At 38.7% G+C, this 22,774-nt stretch overlaps 4 protein-coding genes across 4 annotated transcripts; 2 read left to right on the top strand and 2 right to left on the bottom strand.

Moving 5' to 3' along the window:
* Positions 1-5,665: 5,665 nt before the first annotated feature.
* Positions 5,666-6,421, bottom strand: ch25h (cholesterol 25-hydroxylase). The gene has a single exon (XM_030775863.1). It carries the CDS (start codon positions 6,419-6,421, stop codon positions 5,666-5,668), a length of 756 nt encoding a protein of 251 aa, XP_030631723.1.
* Positions 6,422-8,071: 1,650 nt separating this feature from the next.
* ifit9 (interferon-induced protein with tetratricopeptide repeats 9) lies at positions 8,072-9,879 on the top strand. Its single transcript, XM_030775081.1, has 2 exons — positions 8,072-8,141; positions 8,430-9,879. The coding sequence occupies exons 1-2, from the start codon at positions 8,119-8,121 to the stop codon at positions 9,877-9,879; spliced, it is 1,473 nt and encodes a 490-aa protein (XP_030630941.1). The 5' UTR covers positions 8,072-8,118.
* Positions 9,880-10,748: 869 nt separating this feature from the next.
* Positions 10,749-12,405, top strand: LOC115812595 (interferon-induced protein with tetratricopeptide repeats 5-like). Its single transcript, XM_030775080.1, has 2 exons — positions 10,749-10,753; positions 10,977-12,405. Exons 1-2 carry the CDS (start codon positions 10,749-10,751, stop codon positions 12,403-12,405), a joined length of 1,434 nt encoding a protein of 477 aa, XP_030630940.1.
* A 9,488-nt stretch (positions 12,406-21,893) lies between these two features.
* Positions 21,894-22,649, bottom strand: LOC115811604 (cholesterol 25-hydroxylase-like protein). Its single transcript, XM_030773887.1, has one exon. The coding sequence runs from the start codon at positions 22,647-22,649 to the stop codon at positions 21,894-21,896; it is 756 nt and encodes a 251-aa protein (XP_030629747.1).
* Between the last annotated feature and the right edge of the window lie 125 nt (positions 22,650-22,774).

Genomic DNA, 22,774 nt, shown 5'->3' with positions numbered 1-22,774 from the left:
ACAGCAAAAGTTCTAAGACGGATGGTGCAAAATGTCTGTCTTAGTGTTCTCAGGAAAGATCTTTAGTGGATGACTGGATGTGGATAGATGATGACAAAACATTTATGGAATTAATGATGGGTAAGACTCTGTACTACTTCAGTTGTTTCTTTCCAGGAGGTCTCAAAAGACAGACAGAGATTGTTGCGCAAGTGTCAGACTTCCTCTGAACGCCTGGTCATATTAGCAAATCCGCCCACGTCTTTGGCATGTGTTCAATATAAGCGTCCCATTGGCTTGAATTCTTTAAGGGAAAAACAGATCTTAGATAAGCTGTGTAAGTTCTGCCACTGTGTGATGTTTGAAGCTGAAGTTAGCACTGAAGGCAAGCACATGTCACACATCCATGTATGTACATATGTATGTATGTACGTATGTATGTATGTATGTATGTATGTATGTATGTATGTATGTATGTATCTATCTATCTATCTATCTATCTATCTATCTATCTATCTGTCTGTCTATATGTATATGTATATGTATATGTATATGTATATGTATATGTATATGTATATGTATATGTATGGACACACAATCTACAGCTTACATGGCCTTCTAAAACCATTCTGAGGGGATTTTTACACCATTTCTGATAGTGAAATCATGACTTCAATTAAATTCAGTATGGTAAGATTCGTCACAAGAACTGGTCCTATAAGCTATAAGTCAGGACAAAATGGAAACACATTGAAGTAATAAGATATACTCACCTCAAGCATTTAACCACTTTTCTGGTGACATGCTGTTTTCTGTTCCGTATGCATTTGCAAACCCGAGGTTCTGTTTATCGACCCTGGCCAGACACAGACTTCTAGAGAAGCCTATATCATTTATGGAAAGGTTTCATATGAACTGACTGTAATGCAGTGATGTTCACGTCAATGTGATGTTTACTTGTGACCAGTAATGAATTCTTTCGAAACCACAAAATTTCATCAGTCAGTTCCTGACTTCCAAAACTGTCTTTCTTATGTAAAGGTCATCGAGCTTAGTGTGTTTGCTCGTAGTACAATACAACACAAAACATGTATTGAGTTTATGTGAGTCGCAAATATATAAAATAGATCATCATTGCTGAACACTAGATTTGTTTTTAATTCAAGATGTGTGTTTTACCTCTTCTCAGAAATTTCCCTATGCTCTCACAGGCTGCCAGATGAAGTGGATAAGATTAAGCAATTCGTATTCAATATACTGGCACCCAACATAAAGTCTTCTAAGTAAAAAGGCAACAGGCTTTGACGTGCCTTGATGTTTTGTATTGCTTATTACAATATGTCGCCCAGCAGCGTTAAGATGTTTCTCACTCAAGATACAGGACTCAACAAGACTATTGACATAACCATTAAATGCAGCCTATTTAACCACATAGTCACGTAGACATTCTAATCTTTCTTCTAAGAAGGACCTCTATATCAGATCTTTAAATTATCACCAAACTACACAATTTCATCAGCAGTTCTCACGCAGCTGGAGTAAAAATTCCGACCGTTGATTTGTGGGGTACAGGGGCAGGTTTTTACTACCTTTGGCCCTTGGTGAGTCCCCCAAGCCAGCTCTTTCCTCCTGAGACCTTTAAGTTGCAGAACAGCATTTTTGTTATGACCCCATTTAATCGTACAGATAAACATCTTTGAGTATAATCTCACGTCATACAGCTCACAACTCATAGAAGCCCCTTGGTTTCTAATACATGAGGTCATGAAGTTCCTGTGTGTGTATTATACCAGTGGGTTGCATAAAGATGCTCTATTCCTACTGAAATATAGTTATTTTTTATACAATATGGTTAATATAGACTAGATCTCTGCAACCTGTTGCTTGGTTGCAGTTAAGGGCACAGGTGAATGGGCTACGACATTTACCACACAATTCATATAAACAGATAGATGGCACATAAACTGGCACATAAACATAAACAGAATTATATGTTCAGTATAAACATCTGAGTGGAATTGCTTAACATATGCCAAACAATAAATTGTCCTGATCTTTTTAAAACTTTAATGAGAACAGCATGTACACACAAATTTGTATGTTTTTATAAACTAGTTGTAAAAGAGGTGATTATCTTCCTTCTTAAATTTCAGATTGTACCTGCCTTCGATTTAAGGATTGTCTTAAATGTTCTCTTCTTAGGATAGGAGCAGGGAGGAGCGAAGATCATTTAATTTCTGTCATCTGTCTAAACAGACAAAACAAAGGAATTGGAACTTTCACTCCCAGCTGTGGCGCTGCTGTGTTATTCTCCCACTTACAACAGTTCAGACAAACAGCTGGATTGAGGTTTTGTGAGAGTAAACGCAAAATGATGATTCTTTTGCTGCTCCCACAGGAAGCTTATGATGGTGGTTATTTTAGGCTCTCATGCAAGGAAAAGGAGATTGTCTCTGGTGCTCTTTTCTCTGGGAAAACTCATCCACAGGGCACCAGAAATGACTTGAAATAATGTCTTGTGTTACTACTCACTCTGCTCTCACTGTCTCTCGCTCCACCATGTCTGTCATAGTGATCTCCTTTTCATACTGAACACTTCTGTGCTTAGTCAAAGTACTCTGGAATAAAGATTCCGTAATATAAAAATTCTTTGACACATCATTTCCCTTCTGAATTTTGTCATTTCCTCAAGATGTGTGTAAACTTACGTTGAACCCACACAGTAACATACTCAGTGATGTGAATTGATACCGATTGAGTTGTTCTTTGGGATTATTAACAATTTGCTCTTACTTGTGATTTTAATATCTGATAATTTGTATTTTTGATTGGGTGTCTGCACAGGCTGCACATTCCCACATAGAATTTGCGATTGTTCAGTTTGTAACTGTAATGATTGGAAAGTAAAGACTGAAGACTGCTCTACATATAACGATTCAGAAGTGAGTTCTCCCCCTCATTACGAAATTAAAAACGTTGTGAGCCTGATTGATACCATGCTATAAACTGTGTCCTAAAGCACTCAACTTTAATTCAACTGTTTTTTCCATCTCTTATATTCATAACTACAAGTTGTACACATATGATGATCTATGATATTATCTAATCTTTTCCAATTTCACTTCTGTTTGTTTTTTTCTTACATTCAGACTACCTATGACCTTAGCAGTTAGTTCTCAGACCGGGATGAAAATTTCAGCTCACCCTGCTGTCAAATCAATTTGAAATGCTTTGTGGACAACTCAAGCCTTTGTAGACAACTGGATGGGTGTGTTCAAAGTTGCACTACCTGAAAGGAATGCCATAGTAATACATAGTCATAAATCATAATCATAAGGGGAATTTGACTTGTTTATACATGTAAGAGATATACCAAATAATCAAACTACATGTCACCTCAGCTGAAGACCTACAAGCACCAAAAGACCTACCTGCCACAGGAAGTAACAAAAGGTTCTTGAAAATCATTTGATATCTGAAGGTTTTACACTAATATTTTACAAAACTGTGAACACAGCAAATTTGCCCTTTATATAACTGCCTTTTATAAAATCATGTACAAAAGAAAGTTGTGAGGGGAACATATATTGAAATATTTTTCAAATTGTTTTGCTGATGCTTGAGACAGTACGTACTAGTACAAAAGTTGGACAAAATTGTTTCATTGTTTTATGTAGTGTAAAATAAAATGCTACATAGCAATTCAGAAGACACAGAAACTTCTTTTTGTCTGTTACTTAGTTTATTGTGCACATGCTGTTTGTGTGATAATGTTACCAGGAAAGAACATCCAAGACCAAGACTGTGAAGTTGTCATGGTCACTATAAATGGACTTCTACTGTGCTGATGAATTCCAAAAGGCATTGCTGGTTGGAGTAACAATAGAATAGTTGTTAAACATCTGTACCTAGATGTTTAAATTGTCTGTTTGGGTCTTTACTCTATTCTAAATAGCAAATCATTTTCTCATACATATATTCTATAAAACATGCATATCCACTGCACATAGATATGGATACTTCTACCACATTCCTTCATATGCATGTAGTTTTCCCATGACTCAAGTATTTTCCACTGTTGTAAAAGTCCCCAGTGTGATTGTCTTTTCATCTGATATGGTATGTGCATATAATCATCAGAGGTTTGCCTACAAGAGAAATTCTCTTGTACACATACATTTGACCATTAAAACACAGCGAGCTGTTTGACGGCTTCTGCGTAATCACCACATGGTGGGCAGTGCAAAGTTCCCAACAAGTGATGATATGTCAAAGCAACCACAACCAAAAATAAAGAGGTCATTTATTAAACCTGCTTATCGTTTTACTAATGCAATGGTGGTATGATGGGGTTGTCATTTAGTTCAAGTAAATAACTGGGTGTGATCGGCCTCTAAATCATCGAGATTATTGACACGGCTTGTTTGTAGTAACTTTTACTTCACACAAAGCTGTTAATAAACTTTCATCATCCAAATTTATTCTTTTGTCACTGAATGAAGGCATTTTATACAGGGATGTGTGTACACGGAGCTCGTAATTTCAAAATGAACTGGATGAGTCTCTGGGTCGGTGACAATTCTGCATTAATTGTTCATATAACCTTGAACAAGCTTGAAGAACAGACAATATCTAATTATATCTAATTATCGAATCACCTATGTAACTAAAGTTTGGAGATCATGAAATTTCCCTTGAATGACCAAACTATTATAAATATGTCTCAAAACAGTGATTGAATATGAGACGAAAGATTCTTGGCCCAGATAACTGGACGCTTGTGGTTTATTGGTATTGCCAACTTCTTTGTTAAGCTCAAAATACAAAATAGAAATGTATATTTTCTAGAGTGCCTAGAGTACATGCAAAGTGTGGTCAGACTTGGGAGTATGTTATTTTTTTGTTTCCTTCAACAAATCTGATGCACAGACGATGTCTAGTTATATTCCTTTCTTAGGAATAAGCTCAGGGAGCTGGTAATGTTACTAAAGTTTGAAGAGCATGAAATTTCCCTCGGATGACCAATCTGTCGTAGATATGTCTCAAAACAATGACTCAGTATGAGATGAAAGATTCTTGGCCCAGATAACTGAACGCTTGTGGTTTATTGGCACGGCCAACTTCTTTATTAAGCCCAAAATAGAAAAAAGAAATGTATATTTTCTAGAGTACCTATCATGTCATTTCCCATTCAGCATTCCTCACACTTTGATAGATTTACGATACTGTTTGGTATTCTCTAAACCCCACCACACATGAATCAAATGTAAATGAAAAAATCATCACACACTGAGAGGTACAGTTTGTATCATAGGAATAATTTATTATAATTTGACAAAGTAAAGCTATAACAGCTGTTAATTTCAGTCCTTCATTGTCTTGAAAGCTTTCTGTTAAATAAAATAAGATTCAAAATGAATCACTGAAAAATTCATACAACTCTCTTTCATATTTCAACTCTCTAAAACACAGTTTTAAATCTTAATATATGCTTAAATAAAGGCTTACAATAAATAAGACATTCAGTTAGTACAATGCAAATGACTGACATTTTGTTATTCAGTATTTGGTGTTTCAGTGTTTTACAAACGGTAAAAGCACATACACTTATAAAGTGATTAAGTAACAGGATTTCTTTTAATGCAAAAGGGTATTGTCACGAGTCCATCAAATGAACATGAATCATTTACTCAGAGAGCAGCGTGCCAAAGAGTCTGTCCCAGTGCGTGAAGTACGGAGCATAGTTGGACTTGAATTTCTGATGGTGCAGGTCATGGTGAGGTGCACCTCCATACAGTCCAAATGGCACAAGTTTGTGCGTAGACCATGGTAAGTCATAGCCGCAATGGTCCTCCACAGACAGCCACATGTTCAGCACGTGGAAAAGCATTTCTGTCAGAGGGTGACAGCCCAGCAGCATGGGGTTCACCGCGGCGAAGATGCCCAATGACAGAGTCTCCCAGGCTCCTGAGTACTCTGTGGTCAGGGCAAAAGTGGAGGTGTACTTGTGGTGCACCTTGTGGAAGGTGCGGTAGAGCCAAGGCACTCTGTGATGCAACAAGTGCCAGATGAAGTACTGGAAGTCGAAGAGCAGAAGACAGGCAGCCAGCTGCCCGATCACCTCCAGGGTCTCAGGCGCTGTCTCTGGATAGACCACTGGTCTCCAGTACCAGTGAAGCACGCTCAGTGGGAATATAAACACCACATGGTTGTACAGCGCAAGAGCCAAGCAGGACCACATCATACTCCAGGAGACATGGCTTTTCTGCTGAATTTTGTATTTCCTGATGAGAGCCACTCTTGGAGACAGGGTGTCCAGCACCACAAAGGGCAGACAGAAGCCCAAATAAACTGCTAGTGAGAAGAGACAGGGGAAGAAAGGTGACTTGAGCCATGATTCGTATCCTCGGATACAGTCCCAAGTGTACTGCAGGAGCACCATCTCGATCAGTGTCAGCATGTGAGGTGCGTGTTGATTCATACCTATTTTTTGACGCTCAGTTTAGAGCCGCCTCCATTTCCTGTGTCCAACCCCATGCCATAAATGGCCTTCCTGCTGGAATTTCCCAGTTACCGATGAAGTCAGTGCATTTCCAGAGCACAAAACATTGAAGTTCATATTAAACTTGAATTGATTCTAATCTTTTCCTACCATATCTTTTCCTACCATCAAAAGAAGAAAAAGGTCAATTTCATACAAAGAATAATAGAAATAAACAATATTATCATAAATAACAGAAACATCTTATGCATAATGTACAAAAGGGTTTTTTGCAGCTTTATATGTACAATTGTTTTCTTTCAATAAACTTAAAATTTGAAATGTTGTGTTAAAATTTCATATGTTGTGTGTTAATTTGTATTTTTCATGTATTTTTTCACACAGGGCATTTTATAAAATTTATATATATATGTGGTTGAGCCACAGTTGATGTCAGCAAGGGCATGCGGTCAAGTAAAGTGGTACACTGCCACATTCAAAGACCCTGTAAAGGGTACTGCCCTAGCCCCTAAAAAGGGGAGTTCCTGGCATAAAAACAAACCACAAAGCAATATATATATATATATATATATGTGTGTGTGTGTGTGTGTGTGTGTGTGTGTGTGTATGTAAAACACTCAGAGCTGTGACTCCCAAACTAACACTCAGAGCTGTGACCCCCAATTTGGGAGAGTGGCTCCCAGGAAGAACTTCCGAGATCTCTATACAGAAGAGTGCAGTCCTAGGAACAGCTAAGATACCCGAGCTTGGAGGGGAAAGAAGACCGCCCACAGAGGCAAGGGGGAGATTTATATAGTGATTTCAGTCTGTTTGCTCCCCCTACTGGACATTCTTGTTAATCCACCTCGTTTTCAATTAACTGGAACTTTCTTCAGTCGTTGGATAACTAAACATCATCCTCTTTGCATAAAGAAGCGTTTTGAAATTTATGTGTACAAATGGTTACATTCCTCTTCATTTCATATAGAACCACTGTGTGAGGCACTGGAATTAAGCGAGAGTGGTTGCCCTTGTGTGTTTTTAAGGGGATTGAAAATATTTGATTAGACATCGAATTATGTTCTTACCGGACCTTCTGTGAACCTTTTACACCGGACAATACTAGCAAACTTCATCAACAATTTACAGTTCTTAACAGTGATATATACCAAAATATCAGTGTTGTTCTAACAGAATTCTGAGTATGAACTCAGACAACAAAAATATTGCGTGGTTGGGATAAAGCACATACTTCATACTTGACAGTCCTTGCTTTTGTTAGATAGACTACGTCATTTCATTTTCGAATCGTATAGCTCTTCATGATTTAATGATGCGTGCTCTGCAGTAACGTCTTTTCTGAGGCTGCCAACCTCAGCAAATTTGCTTACTGTTTGGTGAAACAGAATATTTAAATCATGTTCTAATTTGATGTTCCTCTCTGAACATGCATATGAATATATGAAAACAAACCAATAGACTACACATTCCCTGGTGCATCGCCGTAACGATATATCTTGAATGTGTAGAGCGTAATAGTCAGAGAACGAAGAGAGGGATGGCATTACTCTGTATGTTTCGGTTTCGTTTCCTTGCCAAACAAAACCGAGACACTTTCAGACTTCAGCTGTTTCAGTCGCGTCCCCTCAACAATAACAATGGCTACGTACGCAGATGAAAGGTAGGCTCCTTTGATCATTAATAAAGTATCTTCGAAGATCACTTAAAGTAATAATAGTATTACCGATAAATTATGTCCTGAGCAAACTCAGCCTACTGTGCCAGTTTGTAGCTTCATTTTCTCAGACATCTGTGTTTAAGAATTGTCGCTTTTAAAATCCGGTGGGCTCGATTCAAGTATAATATTGTGTAAGAAGTGTGTCATAAAACATATAAATTATTATTAACTCATTTTCCCCTTTCCCCTTTATTTTTCCCTTCACTCTACTTTTCTTTTCTTTCCACACAGTCTTCCCAACAGAGACGTCCTAGAAGTCAAGCTGAGAAAGCTTGAATGTCTCTTTACATGGGGGTTAGAAAAAGCAGACATAAAAGATTTAGACAGTATCCCTCAAAAACTCTTGGACAGGGTCAAATTCTGTCCTCAAAGATATCATGCGACGTACTTCAACATTTTGGCATTTGTCAGTCACTTGACAGGTGAAACGGAAAGTGCACTTGAATATCTTCGCAAGGCTGAACTTGCATTGATGGAGGACAAGAGGGATGAAGTTGACTTCATTGTGACCTTTTCTAATTTTGCATGGATTCACTATCATTTGGGCAATTTAGATGATGCTGAGGTTTACTTGGGAAAAGCGACAAATATTTTCAACGATAGGGGATGTTCTCAGCAGTGTTCAAGCAGCCTTCCCACAGTTCATGGAGAAAAAGCATGGAGTTTTCTCAGGCTTGGAGCTGCATTTTATGAGCAGGCAAAGGAGAGTTTTTCCAAAGCCCTTGAGGCAGAGCCAGACAACGTGTCCTTCAATGTGGGTTATGCAGTGGTGCTATACAGGTTAGAGGGCTTGAACAAGGAAAGGGAGATCAGGCCAGAAGCCAGCAAAGCAGTAAGACAGCTGCAAAAGGCCTTAGATTTAGATCCCACTAACTCTGAGGTCATGGTTCTACTAGCTTTGAAACTTCAAAGAACAAAGAGATATGAAGCCAGGAAACTCATCAAAGAGGCTCTCAAATTATCTGCTGATGTACCTCAAGTTACCCGGTATGTGGCTAAGTATTTCAGAGCTGAAGGCTCCCTCGATGAATCCTTGGAGATTCTTCAGAAAGCAGTGGAGCTGTCCCCAGACTCATCTTTCCTCCATCATCAAATCGGCCTTTGCTACAAACAGCAGCTCATTCAGATGTCCGAAGAGCAAAAGCGTTTAAGAAAACGTTCACCCGCAGCTCAAAGAGCAGCCAAAGTGGCAGAGTGCATCAGTCATTTGTCAAAAGCTGTAGAACTAAAACCATCCAACATTTATGCCAAGGTCAACCTCGCTGAAATATACGGTGAGAACCGACAGCTCGGCGAGGCTGATAAGATCTTTACCAGTTTGCTGAAAGATGATTCTCTCAGCGATTTGGAAAAACAGCACTGCCACTTCTGCTATGGCGTGTTCCTGCTCTACAGGAAGAGGGATGAGGATGGTGCCATTTCTCAGTTCAAAACGGCCTATAAGATGTCGATAGACAGCTATGAGAGGAAGCAAGCAGGCAAAAAACTGAAACAGATCGCTGAGAAACGCCTGAACACGAGTCAGAGAGTCAGGGAGGCATTTGAGATTTTAGCTTTTGTCTGCGCTGAGGATAAACAGGATAGACAAGCTGCAGAATATACCAGAAAAGCTGAGCATTACTCCTCAGGAACCACTGATCTGACAGAGAAATTTGCAAAGGGCATGAAACTTAAACGCTGATTTCTGATTTATAGCACAGATTTTCCATTTGTACTCATTTTCATTCATTCATTACTAATTATTAGTTAGTCCTGAAATGTTGCAGTGAGTGTTTGCTCTGAGAAAATCTGCTGAGTATGCTACTTGTTGTAGAATTTTCTGGATGCAGTCATATACAATGTGGTCTTTTACACTTTGGTAAATAATTTGAAACTAGTTACTCTGAATAGACAATTGTGTATGTCAATGCACCATTTAAATGTTACACTTATGCTTGAAAGTCTGAATAAACCATTTCAATTTATAAATGTGTGTATTGGCTTTTCATCAGCTGGATACAAGATTGTCTAACATATCTAGACGAACACCCGATTTATTGTTAGTCACTTAACTCAGTGGATATACACTAAGTTAGAAGGAGAAAAGTTAAATCTGAAAAAAAAAAAAAGATTATGTACATACTATGCTGTTGGTAGGAAAATCAATGCACAAGTCCACATCCGGAAAAGGAGACTCGTCGCAACTGTGGTTTACGCTAGGGGCGTGCTAGTTCATGGTAAATCGAAACTGAAATGACCGGCTACACTAATGATTTAGCCGATCATTCTGTTTTCATCTGAGTCGGCAAGCTTTGGAGCCCGTGCAGAGCAGTTTTAACGAAGAACTCGTGAATCCTTTTCCTCCTCAACAGCTATCTGACAACATTTTTTCATCGCAAAGATAGTGAATATATCACGAACCCTCCTTGTGTCAAGTCATATGGAGAGCAATATTTTTCCTTACTTCCGTCGCCCCAATTAAACAGTGTTTAGCTCAGTTTCCCCTGCCAGCAGTAATCTACGAAACTGTCGTCTTTCTGCCAACACTTTATGCGGAAAAACCAGGTCCAAATGGCGTAAGTTTGATTTTTATTTATTTTTATTGTCAAAAATCGAACGTCATAATTGACTGAAATATGCAACACTATACTAAGCTTTTTAAAATAGGCTTCTTGGAGCTCCGCACTTCCGCTATGATGTTGCGGGAGTATTCTCAGATGTTGTTGACGGCACAAATATATGACTAAAGAAAGTTGTGTCTTTATTATCCGTTAATCATACGTTGATTCTTTCATTCAGTGACACTCAGAACAGATATTTCGAAACTGAACTACAACAGCTTGAATGTCACTTCACCTGGGCCCTGAGTAAAGATGATACGGATCTTACAGACGTCTTAAATAGACTGGAAGAACAGATAGAATTGGACCTGGGAAAGAAGGCAGGTGTTGCACGTTCCTATAGCCTTATTGCCTTTGTGAAGTATCTGCTTGGGTCCTCTCAGGAAGCACTCACCTACTTGCAGAAGTCTGTGGAGCTAACAAAAGAATGTCAAGGGGAGGACAGTGAGAGGAATCTTATTGTCACCTATGGAGACCTTGCCTGGTTACATTATCATACAGGAGATTACACACAGTGTGAAAGTTATCTCGGGAAACTTAAAGACATCAGAGAAAGATGTCCAACTAAGTCCACCTCCGACCTTCATCCTGAAGTGTTAGGAGAGAAAGGCTGGACTTTTTTCAAGTTTTCTCGAAAGTACTATGACAAAGCCAAGGAGTGCTTTAAGAAGGCCCTGGAACAAGAACCAGATGAAAGTGAGTGGAACGCTGGCTATGCCATAGTTTTGTTCCGCACAGAGAAAGAGAATTCAAGCCCAGAGGAATCGCCCACTATTCAACAACTAAGACGTGCCATTGAGACAAACCAAGATGATGCTGTACTCAAGGTCCTTTTAGCTCTGAAACTGAGTGTGTACAAAAAGTTTAAGGAAGCTGATGACTTGGTGGAAAAGGCTTTAGAGATGTCTCCTGACAGCCCACATGTTATTCGATATGTTGGGAAATACTTCCGGAATCAGGGGTCTCTGGACAGGTCCACCGCCCTGCTAAAGAGAGCACTGGACCGTACCCCAAACTCAGCCTTTATACATCATCAGTTAGCTCTCTGCTACAAGAAGAAGAAAAACAATTTATACTCTACAGGAAGCCACCACAGCAAAGGAGCTGAGATACGGCGTGTCCGTGATCAGTGCATCTACCATTTACAAAAAGCAGTCGCACTAAAGTCATCCTTTGTGTCTGCCATGAGTGATCTTGCTCTCCTTTATGGAGAGAACAAAGAAATCCAGGAGGCAGAGGACTTGTTTCAAAACACGTTCAAGGTGGCAAAAGAGAAAAATGAGTCTTTACAAATTCTCAATATTCACTATGCAGAGTTTCAGCACTATAGCAACAGATGTGAGCCACTGGCTGTAAAGCACTACATGGAATGTTTAAAGCTTGGATCTGATACATGTGATGGGAGGAGAAGTGCAAAGAAACTACAGAAGATTGCAGACAAACGCATCTCCAGAAACCCAGAAGATAAACTAGCCCTTGAGATATTTGAGTTCATGCATAAGGGAAGGCAGGAAAAACGCCAAACTACAGAGGGTTATGAGAAAGATGATAATGGAGACACTAATGAGTTCCTCCGTAACCTCTGTGACAGCTTCACCCGTCTTTGAAATAATGTTATGTATAATTTTGTAATAATTTGAAATATTGGCTAATTTACTTGTCCTTCAAAAGCACCTATATAACAGCTTGTTCTGCTGTTCTCAGTTACAGATCTTTTACTGAATCATCCACATCTTATGGTGGATAAATAGGTGCCCCAGAATCCTCAAAGGACATGTACTCTTTCCACACAACAAATGTCAATATGTAACTGCACACTATTGCACTGTGTAACTGCACTTTTCAAAACCACTTCATTACATTCTAAATAAAGTTAACCTGAATTTTAACAGTCAGATTTTGTTAAGAAACTATAAGATTTTGCTAACACTGTTTATCTTTCTTTTTGTATATATCTGCTGAATTTTCAGCTGAGGAGCTGGATGGTACTAACTCAGAGAATGGAATTTGACATGTTGTTTTTGTTTATCTCCCAGTAAAAGTATGTCATTAAAGAAAAGTTATATGGTCAAGCAGCAAGTACAGACAAAGGTTCATACTGGTCAATATGGACTGAATATTCAAATCAACGTTAGCATGGTTCCTGTTCTGAACACAGCATTCTTGTGGAGCATGACAGTTTGAAATGACACCTCTGTAGAGAGACAATTCCCTCCTCTGGTATCATTCTGCAGGTAAAGGGGGGGGGGGTGAGGTAACATGGCATAAATGCAATTGGAAAAGTAGTAAGACTGTTTTCCAACATCAGAATTCACGTCTCATTATTTGACTAAAGATAGACTTTTCACAAGATTTTACACTTCAGTTACAAATAACCATAGCTATCAGAAGTAATCACCGCTCCCAAATTCGTATCATACCAGTGTCTCCATTTTATTTCCCACTCTATAAACTGACTAGATTTCATTTGTCTTAACCTACCAATCATCATCATAGTTACTAAAGTGACCTGTATCATCTAGAGGTCAGTTACTTATGTTACAGCATGACAGGTTAACACAACAACTGTGTTGCATGACAAACTGGCTGCTGCCTTTGCAGTGGGTCTTGTCTGGATTATGATCAAGAATTTCATCCAGTTAGGTTCTGCTTTTTCTTTGTTTTGTTAGTGTGTTTTCTCTTTTATTCAATAGCACTGAAAGACTATCTTGGTCAAAATGTATATGGATAAGACCATATCCAAACAGTATCTTCTAAACTAGACTAGTATGTACCTTGTAATCAATTTCTGAGCACCAATCTAATGCCTCTGATTTTACAAAAAATAAAGAGGATGAATGCTGATAAATAGATCCAGTACTGTGAGGTTGCCGTGGTAATTATTATCAGGTCCTTATTTTTGGTGCTTTGGAAGTGTACTTGTTTTTCCCTTTGTGGACTTTACTCTACATGTCCTTTTTCATTTTTTTTCAAATACTTTATTGGTCACACACAGTAGGAGCAGTAAGCAGTGAAATTCCAACCTTTTCATTTGACCCACACCAGGAGCAGTGAGTACACACACTGGCAGGTCAGCGCAGTGGGTGGCCACAAGGCAGGGGAGAGCATGCAAACTCCACATAGAAAGGACCTGACCTGGGCTGGCCGGGATTCAAACCCAGGGCCTTCTTGCTGTGAGGCAACAGTGTTAACCATTGAGCAATTTTCTGGCAATACCGAATCACTACCGAATCAAGCGGGAGGGCGCTAGAGATAAGAGCAAAGCCATTGAGGAGGAACGTATAGGTCCGAGTAGTGTCCACCAGCCAACGTGAAAAAGAAAAGAAACTCAAACAAAGCCCTTAGTTACAAGACCACACTACAAGAGATGCTGCTTTACTGACAAAGTTATGTTGTGTTGTGTTCTGTCCATTTATTGCAATGAAGCAGTTACTTTTCAACATATGTTGAGCATGGGATGACACTATAAAATGGAACAACAAAACGAATAAATAATCTACTTTTGTTCATAATAAATCTAATTCTGATGTGACAAAAAGATAACCTTTTTTTTCTTTTTTCTTTTCTTTGTAGCATGCATTCTGTTTAACTATCAGATCTGTTTAAAAACACATGAGCCTGAAATATGGAATGCCTGTTTTCTCATAATCAAATCACATATGACATAACTCCTTTGAACATCAATCTGATATTTATCATCTGCTGGTGACAGGTTTAACAATCGTCAATGGCTTGTCAAAGGAAACTGAGACGCATACAAGCTGTGAATAACCTGCTGTTTTTTTTTTTTCAGCAATTAGTTCTATTTTATCAAACACAAGTGCTGAGGAAAACTTGGGCCTGAAATCTGTGACTGTAATAGAAAATAGAAGAACAACATATGACATAAATCCTATGAACATTAATTTGATATTTAACATGTGGTAATGGCAATTTACCTTCTGTCAGTAAGCCAACCGAAGGTGATGTTGCCGATAATATCTATCACTCCCAGAATGGACATTAGGAAGGCGGCATGGTGATGACGGACACCCACATCCAGTGCGTAAGGAACCAGATAGACAAATGGCAAGCTGCAGCCACTGGCTGGGAACACAAAGGAGGCAGCCAACACTATGAAGTCAGGCATGAGCAAGAAGTGATACTCCCGCATGAACTGAAGACATCGGCAGCCCTGGTGCTCTCCATCTACAGGCTGTTCCTCTGCTGTGCTGGTCACTGCTGGTGGCTTTACGTCATACCCACACTCTGTGTCCACTGGCAGGGGACAAGCTTCCTCCTCTTTCAGGGTGATGGGTCGTAACAGAGCCCCACAAACACATAAGTTTGACACAAATCCTCCAAGGATGAGGAGAGCCCCTCGCCATGAGTAATATTCTATCAGGAATTGAACTACAGGGGCCAGGATGAATGTTCCTATGCCACTGCCTGACGTAGCAATGCCGTATGCCAGTGCCTTCCTCTCAGAGAAATAAACCCCAACCATAGCAATGGCTGGAGTATAACACAGGGCAAACCCAAGCCCCGAAAAAAGAAATGAGAAAGCAGCAGCAACAACAACAACAAAAACAAAGATCTCCGTAAAGGGGTGAACATTAGATAATGGTTAAGACCGAAACATGACAGTTTTACTCTCAGTTCAATGGCCACAAAACATTCCCATATATAAGTTCAAAGCTTTTTAGAGACATTGCTTTATTGCCTTATTTCTCATTAATTGAAGTGATGCATCATAGTTGGAGCTGTGTGTGAAATCAATAAGACACTGCTTGAACTTAAACCAGTATCCTATCACTGCTTGAACTGTTATTTACTGATTTTCTGCTATTTGTCATAGTAATTGGCATAATAAATGAGCATAATGACAACATAAATAAAAACATGTCGAAGCGTATAACGACATGTCAAAGATATCCAATAAGAAGCATTCACTTGTGATCTTCACAGGTGAATTCCACTACAGCCACATCCAGGTCCCCCCCCCACCCCCCACCCCGCCCCTCCCGTTCTTTTTATTGTGGCTTGACAATTGCCTCATGAACTAATTAAAAAGCATTATACAATACATTATTCATTTAGCTAAATATTTTCGGTCGGGAAAATGACACCTGTTTTTTTCGCGGCGGTATTTCATCATACACAGAGGAACAGAAACGTGAGGACTTTCCACTTTGGGCGGTGTCCCTTTCCATTCATAAGCACAAATGTTTATCACAAAAGGATGATGACATTTCGTCTACACCGAGTGGAAGTTTCACTTCCTGACACGTAACTCTACGCAGGCGAGACCTCAGTACGACCCTGGTCGGTCGTTGTTGCCCGACTTCCGTCAATTAACTAAACTGACGCAATTATGTAGCCTTGTAGCAAATCAGAATAACTTTCTGAAACAGAGGTTTTGTGCCTTTGACATATTCTTTTTAAATTTTTCGCTTCTAGTTGTAACTAGATATTACAATACTTACACTTATTAACAATATTTACACTTATTATAATACTTATAATGCGTGATGTGTGTCTGTGTATAAGGGCTGGTGTGGGAGTGCATTAGCTGTACGATTTGTGCCAGTTTGAGAACTACAAAATACAACTTTTGTTTTCTGTTTGTTGTCTGTGTTTCAGATAAGACAATAGATGAGGACAGTTTTCTTCTTTTAGATGAGGGCACATCTCATTCTGCCTATATCTTTTTTAGAATCTAAAAGTCTTTATAATGAAATGATGTATGACTTATGATGTATGACTTTGTGATTTGCATGAATTATGATTGTCTTACTTTTCTCTGCTTTTAGAATCTATCTTTATTTTAGAATCTAAACTCTTGGTTGAAATGAAATAATGTAGTATGTCTTGTGCATGTGCTGCTTATGAATTGTTATAAAATAAAAAAAAATGTTATGAAATACGGTATGTATTTTCTAAAGTTATTTCCCTCTTTAAATGGTTTAAATGTGTTCTGGCTGTAGTAAAAGGCTTAAAACGTGAGACTATGTCTACACTCTTGAAGGACACTTTTGTAGTATGTTTTGTAAAACTGTGCATTTCATCTATTTTGTAATAACTGTTTTGTAATAGCAAACTGTAATAAATGTAACAGCAATGTGATACAATTCCAGATGGGCAGGTGAGGATTTGAGAATTTACAAGACAATGCCTGAAACCAGACATTGTACTAAACAGGTCCACCGAAAATGAAATGAAAGTCTGTTTACGTGACAATTAGCAGTCATTCACTTTCATGTCATTTATTCCACAGAAGCACAACCCTGTTTGTGAGTGGGAGGAGAGGTTTGCCATACCTAAACTATGTGGAATGAGGAAAGTTGTGATTCAAATAAGAGACTATCATGAGGACCAATTCTTTTACTGCTTCCGAGTCATTCGTGCTGGTGTAGCACACTTGGACTGATTCTATTGTATTCTTTTACTGCATAGAATAGGTAGAATATGGAGCAATACTGGCAGCATGCTGGAATGGACAGCACAATATGCCCTACAGTAATATTCACAACATTTTACAATGGCTGAATTGTTGAGTGATGGCCTCTATCGCTTATGTTTACCTGGCAAAATGAAGGTATCCTTAGGAAAGATCTGTAGTGATACCTGTAGTAACAGGTGTCTTTGTTTGTGAGGTCTCAAAAGACAGAGAGGGATTGTTGTGTAAGTCTCAGACCTCCTCCAACCCCTGGTCATATTACAAAGCTGTCACCGTTGGCACATGCTCAGCAGAAGTGTCTCATTGACTTTGACATTGACACTGAATTCTTTGCGGGAAATACAGATGTTTGATGAGCTATGCAAGTGTGATGCATAGCTCATCAAACATCAGTGTGTGATGTTTGAAGCCAAAGTTAATTACCATAAAGACGACATGTTACTTGTTACTGAGGATGTGGAGAATCCATAGATAGATAGATAGATAGATAGATAGATAGATAGATAGATAGATAGATAGATAGATAGATAGATAGACAGATAGATAGATAGATAGGATTGTTCTCTTTTCAGGGTATGAGAAGAGAGGAATGGGAGGAACTGTCAAAACAAAGTAATTAGGACTTTCAGTCCCACCTATGATACTGTGGTGTCTCTGTCACTTACAACAATTCAGAAAGACAACTGGATTGAGGTTTTATAAAAGCGAACACAAAATGATAATTACTTTGCTGCTCCCACAGGAGAACTATACTGGTGATTGTTTTTGGCTCTCATGAATGAAAGGAAAGGAAAATTCCCTCTGGCTATTTTCTCTCTGTGATGACTCATCCACAGGATGCCAGGAATGTATTGAGATAACGTCTTGTGTTTCTACTCAGTCTCCTCTCACTGTCTCTCACTCCTCCGTGTCTGTCTTAGGGATTTCCTTTTGATACTGATCACAGCACAGTTTTTGTACTTGATCAAACTGACACATGCATTGTTTTGTTTTGTTTTTTTCTGAATTTCATTATTGCCTAAAGACATGTAAACTGTCATTGAGTCCACTCAGAAACATTCCCAGTGATGTGAACTGATATTGATTGAGTTTCTCTTTGGAATTATTAATAATTTGCTATTACTTGTGGTTTTCATATCTAATTATTTAGGTTTTTAAGGATGGAATCTACATACACTACACACTCCCATATAGACTTGTGAACTTTCAGTTTGTAAGTATGATGAACAGAAAGACTGCTCTAAAAGTAGACATGTGTTTTCCACTTTCCTGTAAAGTAGACGGCTTAGCATATATTTGGAGTAAAGCAGAAGTGAGCTGTTCCTCTCATTTCTAAATCAAATGTTAGCATGATTTGTACAGCCTTATAAACTGTGTACTAAATAGTTCAGCTTTAATCCCATTGTATTTTTCCCCCATTTCTTTTCCATTCCCATATGTATGTATATATGTATTTATAATTATATATATATATATATATATATATATATATATATATATATATATATATATATGTGTGCGTGTGTGTGTGTGTGTGTGTGTGTGTGTGTGTCTATCTATTTATTTATATGGAAGTGGAAAGTTGGCGGTTGGCTTTCTGATTAGGGCTTAACCTTTTCATACAGCCTGCTTTGAAACCAATTTGCAATGCTCTATTTACTGCTCAAGCGTGTACAGACAGATAGATGGGTGTATTCAATAGTTGCAATACCTGAAAGAAAATAGTCAGTAATTATATTTCATTGTCATAAATAGTCACAAATCATAATCATTCATAAAGACAATTCTGGTTGTTTGTAAGTGTAAGAGATATACCAAATAACTGAATGACATATCACATCAGCTGAAACCTACAAGCATCAGAAGACCTATCTGCAACTCATTTGATATCTAAAGGTTTTGAACTGATATTTTATGAAATGATGTACATAGCAAATTTACCTTTTATAGAACTGCCTTTTATAAAATTGTATTCAAAGCAAATCTGCCTTTGCCCTTCTGTAATGTTGGGTAACATAAATACTTTATAATACTTGTACTGACCAGATATTACACTATGCGCACAGCTCTTGGTGTGAACGTGTGTCTGAAGCTCAGAGATTGGAGGACATTTACCTTTTGCTTCTCAAGGCTGGCTTTGTTGTCAAAATTTCAGGCAGAGGTGCATTTCTGTATAAATGATAGCCCAGTTAATGTATGGAAGTTATGTTTTATTCAAAATGTAAACTTTAATTGCATTCCTTGTCCTTTGTGTTCTGTGAACATATATGTAAAAGTACCATTTTTATCCAAGCCAGAATTGATCGTAGGCACTGACTGACATGAAGGCAAACTGAGCAGATGCCTGAATAAATGAGTCAAGCTACATATATGTTAAGTACAACTAATATCCTAACTGAATTCATACAGAAGCAAAAATCAGTTATCGGACTAAAGAAAGTTTTGAAGGGATCATGTGCCCTTCATGACACAAGTGCAGCAGAGGCAGTATTTTTCGTTTTTTGTTTTGTTGACACTTGAGACAGTATATGAATGTAATCTTTTGTGGTGGGACTAGTGTGAAAGTTGGACAAAATTGTTTAATTGTTTTTCATTATGTAAAGTAAAATGTCAAATAGCAATTAAGGAGTCACAATGACTTCTCTTCATCTATTCCTTACTTTACTGTGCACATGCTGTTTGTGTGATAATGTTACCAGGAAAGAACATCCAGCCTGTGAGGTTGTCAAGGTCACTCCAAATTGGACTTCTGCTGAGCTGATGAATCTCAGAGGGCATTGCCAGTTAGAGTAACAATAGAATAGCTTTCTTTTAATAATTAAAAGAAAGCTTTGATGTTTAATATGTCTATGTTGGCCTTCACTTCTTGCATGTCAGGATTATGTGCGGTTTCTGGGAAACTTACCATTGTTCTGTCCAGGAAATACGGGAAGCCTAGCAGACATAATCAAAACATTATTACCGCAACATTGCATTGATAAATGTAGACTATATCATGCTCTGATATAATTTTGATGTTCAGTAATACCAAAGTCTATAGATATCCGGAACATGTTTTTGGATATTTTTGGATAAGACTGTGGACTGATAAATCCCCCTTGTTAGGGTAGGTCAGGAAGCTCCTCCCAACCTGGAATAAATAAGTGGGATTTTCCTAAGTGTGCTCATTTACGAGAACCAGGCCAAGACAGGGCATGGGGAAAAAAATATGATTCAGCAAAAGTGACCAGTGCAATTACATTAGCAGTGCCAGTGTCACTTAAATTATAGATTTAGAAATTACAATTCATTTTCTCGTACATATATTCTATAAAACATTCATATCCACTACACATACATTAGCATTTGCACCACGTGTATATCTAATCTTTGTTTTGTCTACAAATATAACACAGAATGAAATATCTTATATTGTCTTTTACACATACATTTGACTGACAGACACTGGTATATGTATTAGGCAGGTTAAACTGTTCAGACTACCGTGAAACCATTAAAACACAGAGAGCTGTTTTGATGCACCCTGTGAGTCACCACATGGTAAGCAGGGCAGATTTCCTGTGCACATTATAAAGTCATTAAAAGTCATAGCTGCCACACTCAAAAATAAAAAGGTTATTTTTTAAACCTGCTCATCATATTACTAATGTAATGGTAGCATGATGGGGTGACCCTTCAGTTCAGGTAAATGGCTGGGTGTGAGGAGCTCTAAATGATTGAGATTGTCAAATACACATGTTAATGGCTGCTTGATTGTGATCATTTCCACTTAACATACAGCTACTAATGAACTTTCATCATCCAAAATCTTTGGCCACTGAACGAAGACACATGCAAAGTGTGGTCAGACTTGGGAGTATGTTATTTTTTTGTTTCCTTCAACAAATCTGATGCACAGACGATGTCTAGTTATATTCCTTTCTTAGGAATAAGCTCAGGGAGCTGGTAATGTTGCTAAGGTTTGGAGAGCATGAAATTTCCCTCGGATGACCAATCTGTCGTAGATATGTCTCAAAACAATGACTCAGTATGAGATGAAAGATTCTTGGCCCAGATAACTGAACACTTGTGGTTTATTGGCACGGCCAACTTCTTTATTAAGCCCAAAATAGAAAAAAGAAATGTATATTTTCTAGAGTACCTATCATGTCATTTCCCATTCAGCATTCCTCACACTTTGATAGATTTACGATACTGTTTGGTATTCTCTAAACCCCACCACACGTGAATCAAATGTAAATGAAAAAATCATCACACACTGAGAGGTACAGTTTGTATCATGGGAAAAATTTATTATAATTTGACAGAGTAAAGCTATAACAGCTGTTAATTTCAGCTCTTCATTGTCCTGAAAGCTTTCTATTAAATAAAATAAGATTTAAAATGAATCACTGAACCATTCATACAACTCTCTTTCATATTTCAATTCTATAAAACACAGTTTTAAATCTAAATATATGCTTAAATAAAGGCTTACAATAAATAAGACATTCAGTTAGTACAATGCAAATGACTGACATTTGTGTTATTCAGTATTTGGTGTTTCAGTGTTTTACAAACGCTAAAAGCACATACACTTATAAAGTGATTAAGTAACAGGATTTCTTTTAATGCAAAAGGGTATTGTCACGAGTCCATCAAATGAACATGAATCATTTACTCAGAGAGCAGCGTGCCAAAGAGTCTGTCCCAGTGCGTGAAGTACGGAGCATAGTTGGACTTGAACTTCTGATGGTGCAGGTCATGGTGAGGTGCACCTCCATACAGTCCAAATGGCACAAGTTTGTGCGTAGACCATGGTAAGTCATAGCCGCAATGGTCCTCCACAGACAGCCACATGTTCAGCACGTGGAAAAGCATTTCTGTCAGAGGGTGACAGCCCAGCAGCATGGGGTTCACCGCGGCGAAGATGCCCAATGACAGAGTCTCCCAGGCTCCTGAGTACTCTGTGGTCAGGGCAAAAGTGGAGGTGTACTTGTGGTGCACCTTGTGGAAGGTGCGGTAGAGCCAAGGCACTCTGTGATGCAACAAGTGCCAGATGAAGTACTGGAAGTCGAAGAGCAGAAGACAGGCAGCCAGCTGCCCGATCACCTCCAGGGTCTCAGGCGCTGTCTCTGGATAGACCACTGGTCTCCAGTACCAGTGAAGCACGCTCAGTGGGAAGATAAACACCACATGGTTGTACAGCGCAAGAGCCAAGCAGGACCACATCATACTCCAGGAGACATGGCTTTTCTGTTGAATTTTGTATTTCCTGATGAGAGCCACTCTTGGAGACAGGGTGTCCAGCACCACAAAGGGCAGACAGAAGCCCAAATAAACTGCTAGTGAGAAGAGACAGGGGAAGAAAGGTGACTTGAGCCATGATTCGTATCCTCGGATACAGTCCCAAGTGTACTGCAGGAGCACCATCTCGATCAGCGTGAGCGTGTGAGGTGCATGTTGCCTCATGCCCTTATTGTATCATGCTTGTTTCAGAGCCGCCTCCATTTCCTGTGTCCAACCCCCTATGTTCTGAATGACCTGGAATTTCCCTG

Source organism: Chanos chanos, chromosome 5 (genome assembly GCF_902362185.1).
Source record: "Chanos chanos chromosome 5, fChaCha1.1, whole genome shotgun sequence".
Taxonomy (NCBI): Eukaryota; Metazoa; Chordata; class Actinopteri; order Gonorynchiformes; family Chanidae; genus Chanos; species Chanos chanos.
This window is presented reverse-complemented; position numbering and strand designations above follow the sequence as displayed.

Bases quoted from the DNA above. Each gene is read 5' to 3' on its own strand.
- ch25h (XM_030775863.1), bottom strand. From the start codon at position 6,421: ATGGTGCTCCTGCAGTACACTTGGGACTGTATCCGAGGATACGAATCA.
- ifit9 (XM_030775081.1), top strand. From the start codon at position 8,119: ATGGCTACGTACGCAGATGAAAG. The intron at 8,142-8,429 runs GTAGGCTCCTTT...CTTTCCACACAG, and splicing joins GCTACGTACGCAGATGAAAG to TCTTCCCAACAGAGACGTCC.
- LOC115811604 (XM_030773887.1), bottom strand. From the start codon at position 22,649: ATGGTGCTCCTGCAGTACACTTGGGACTGTATCCGAGGATACGAATCA.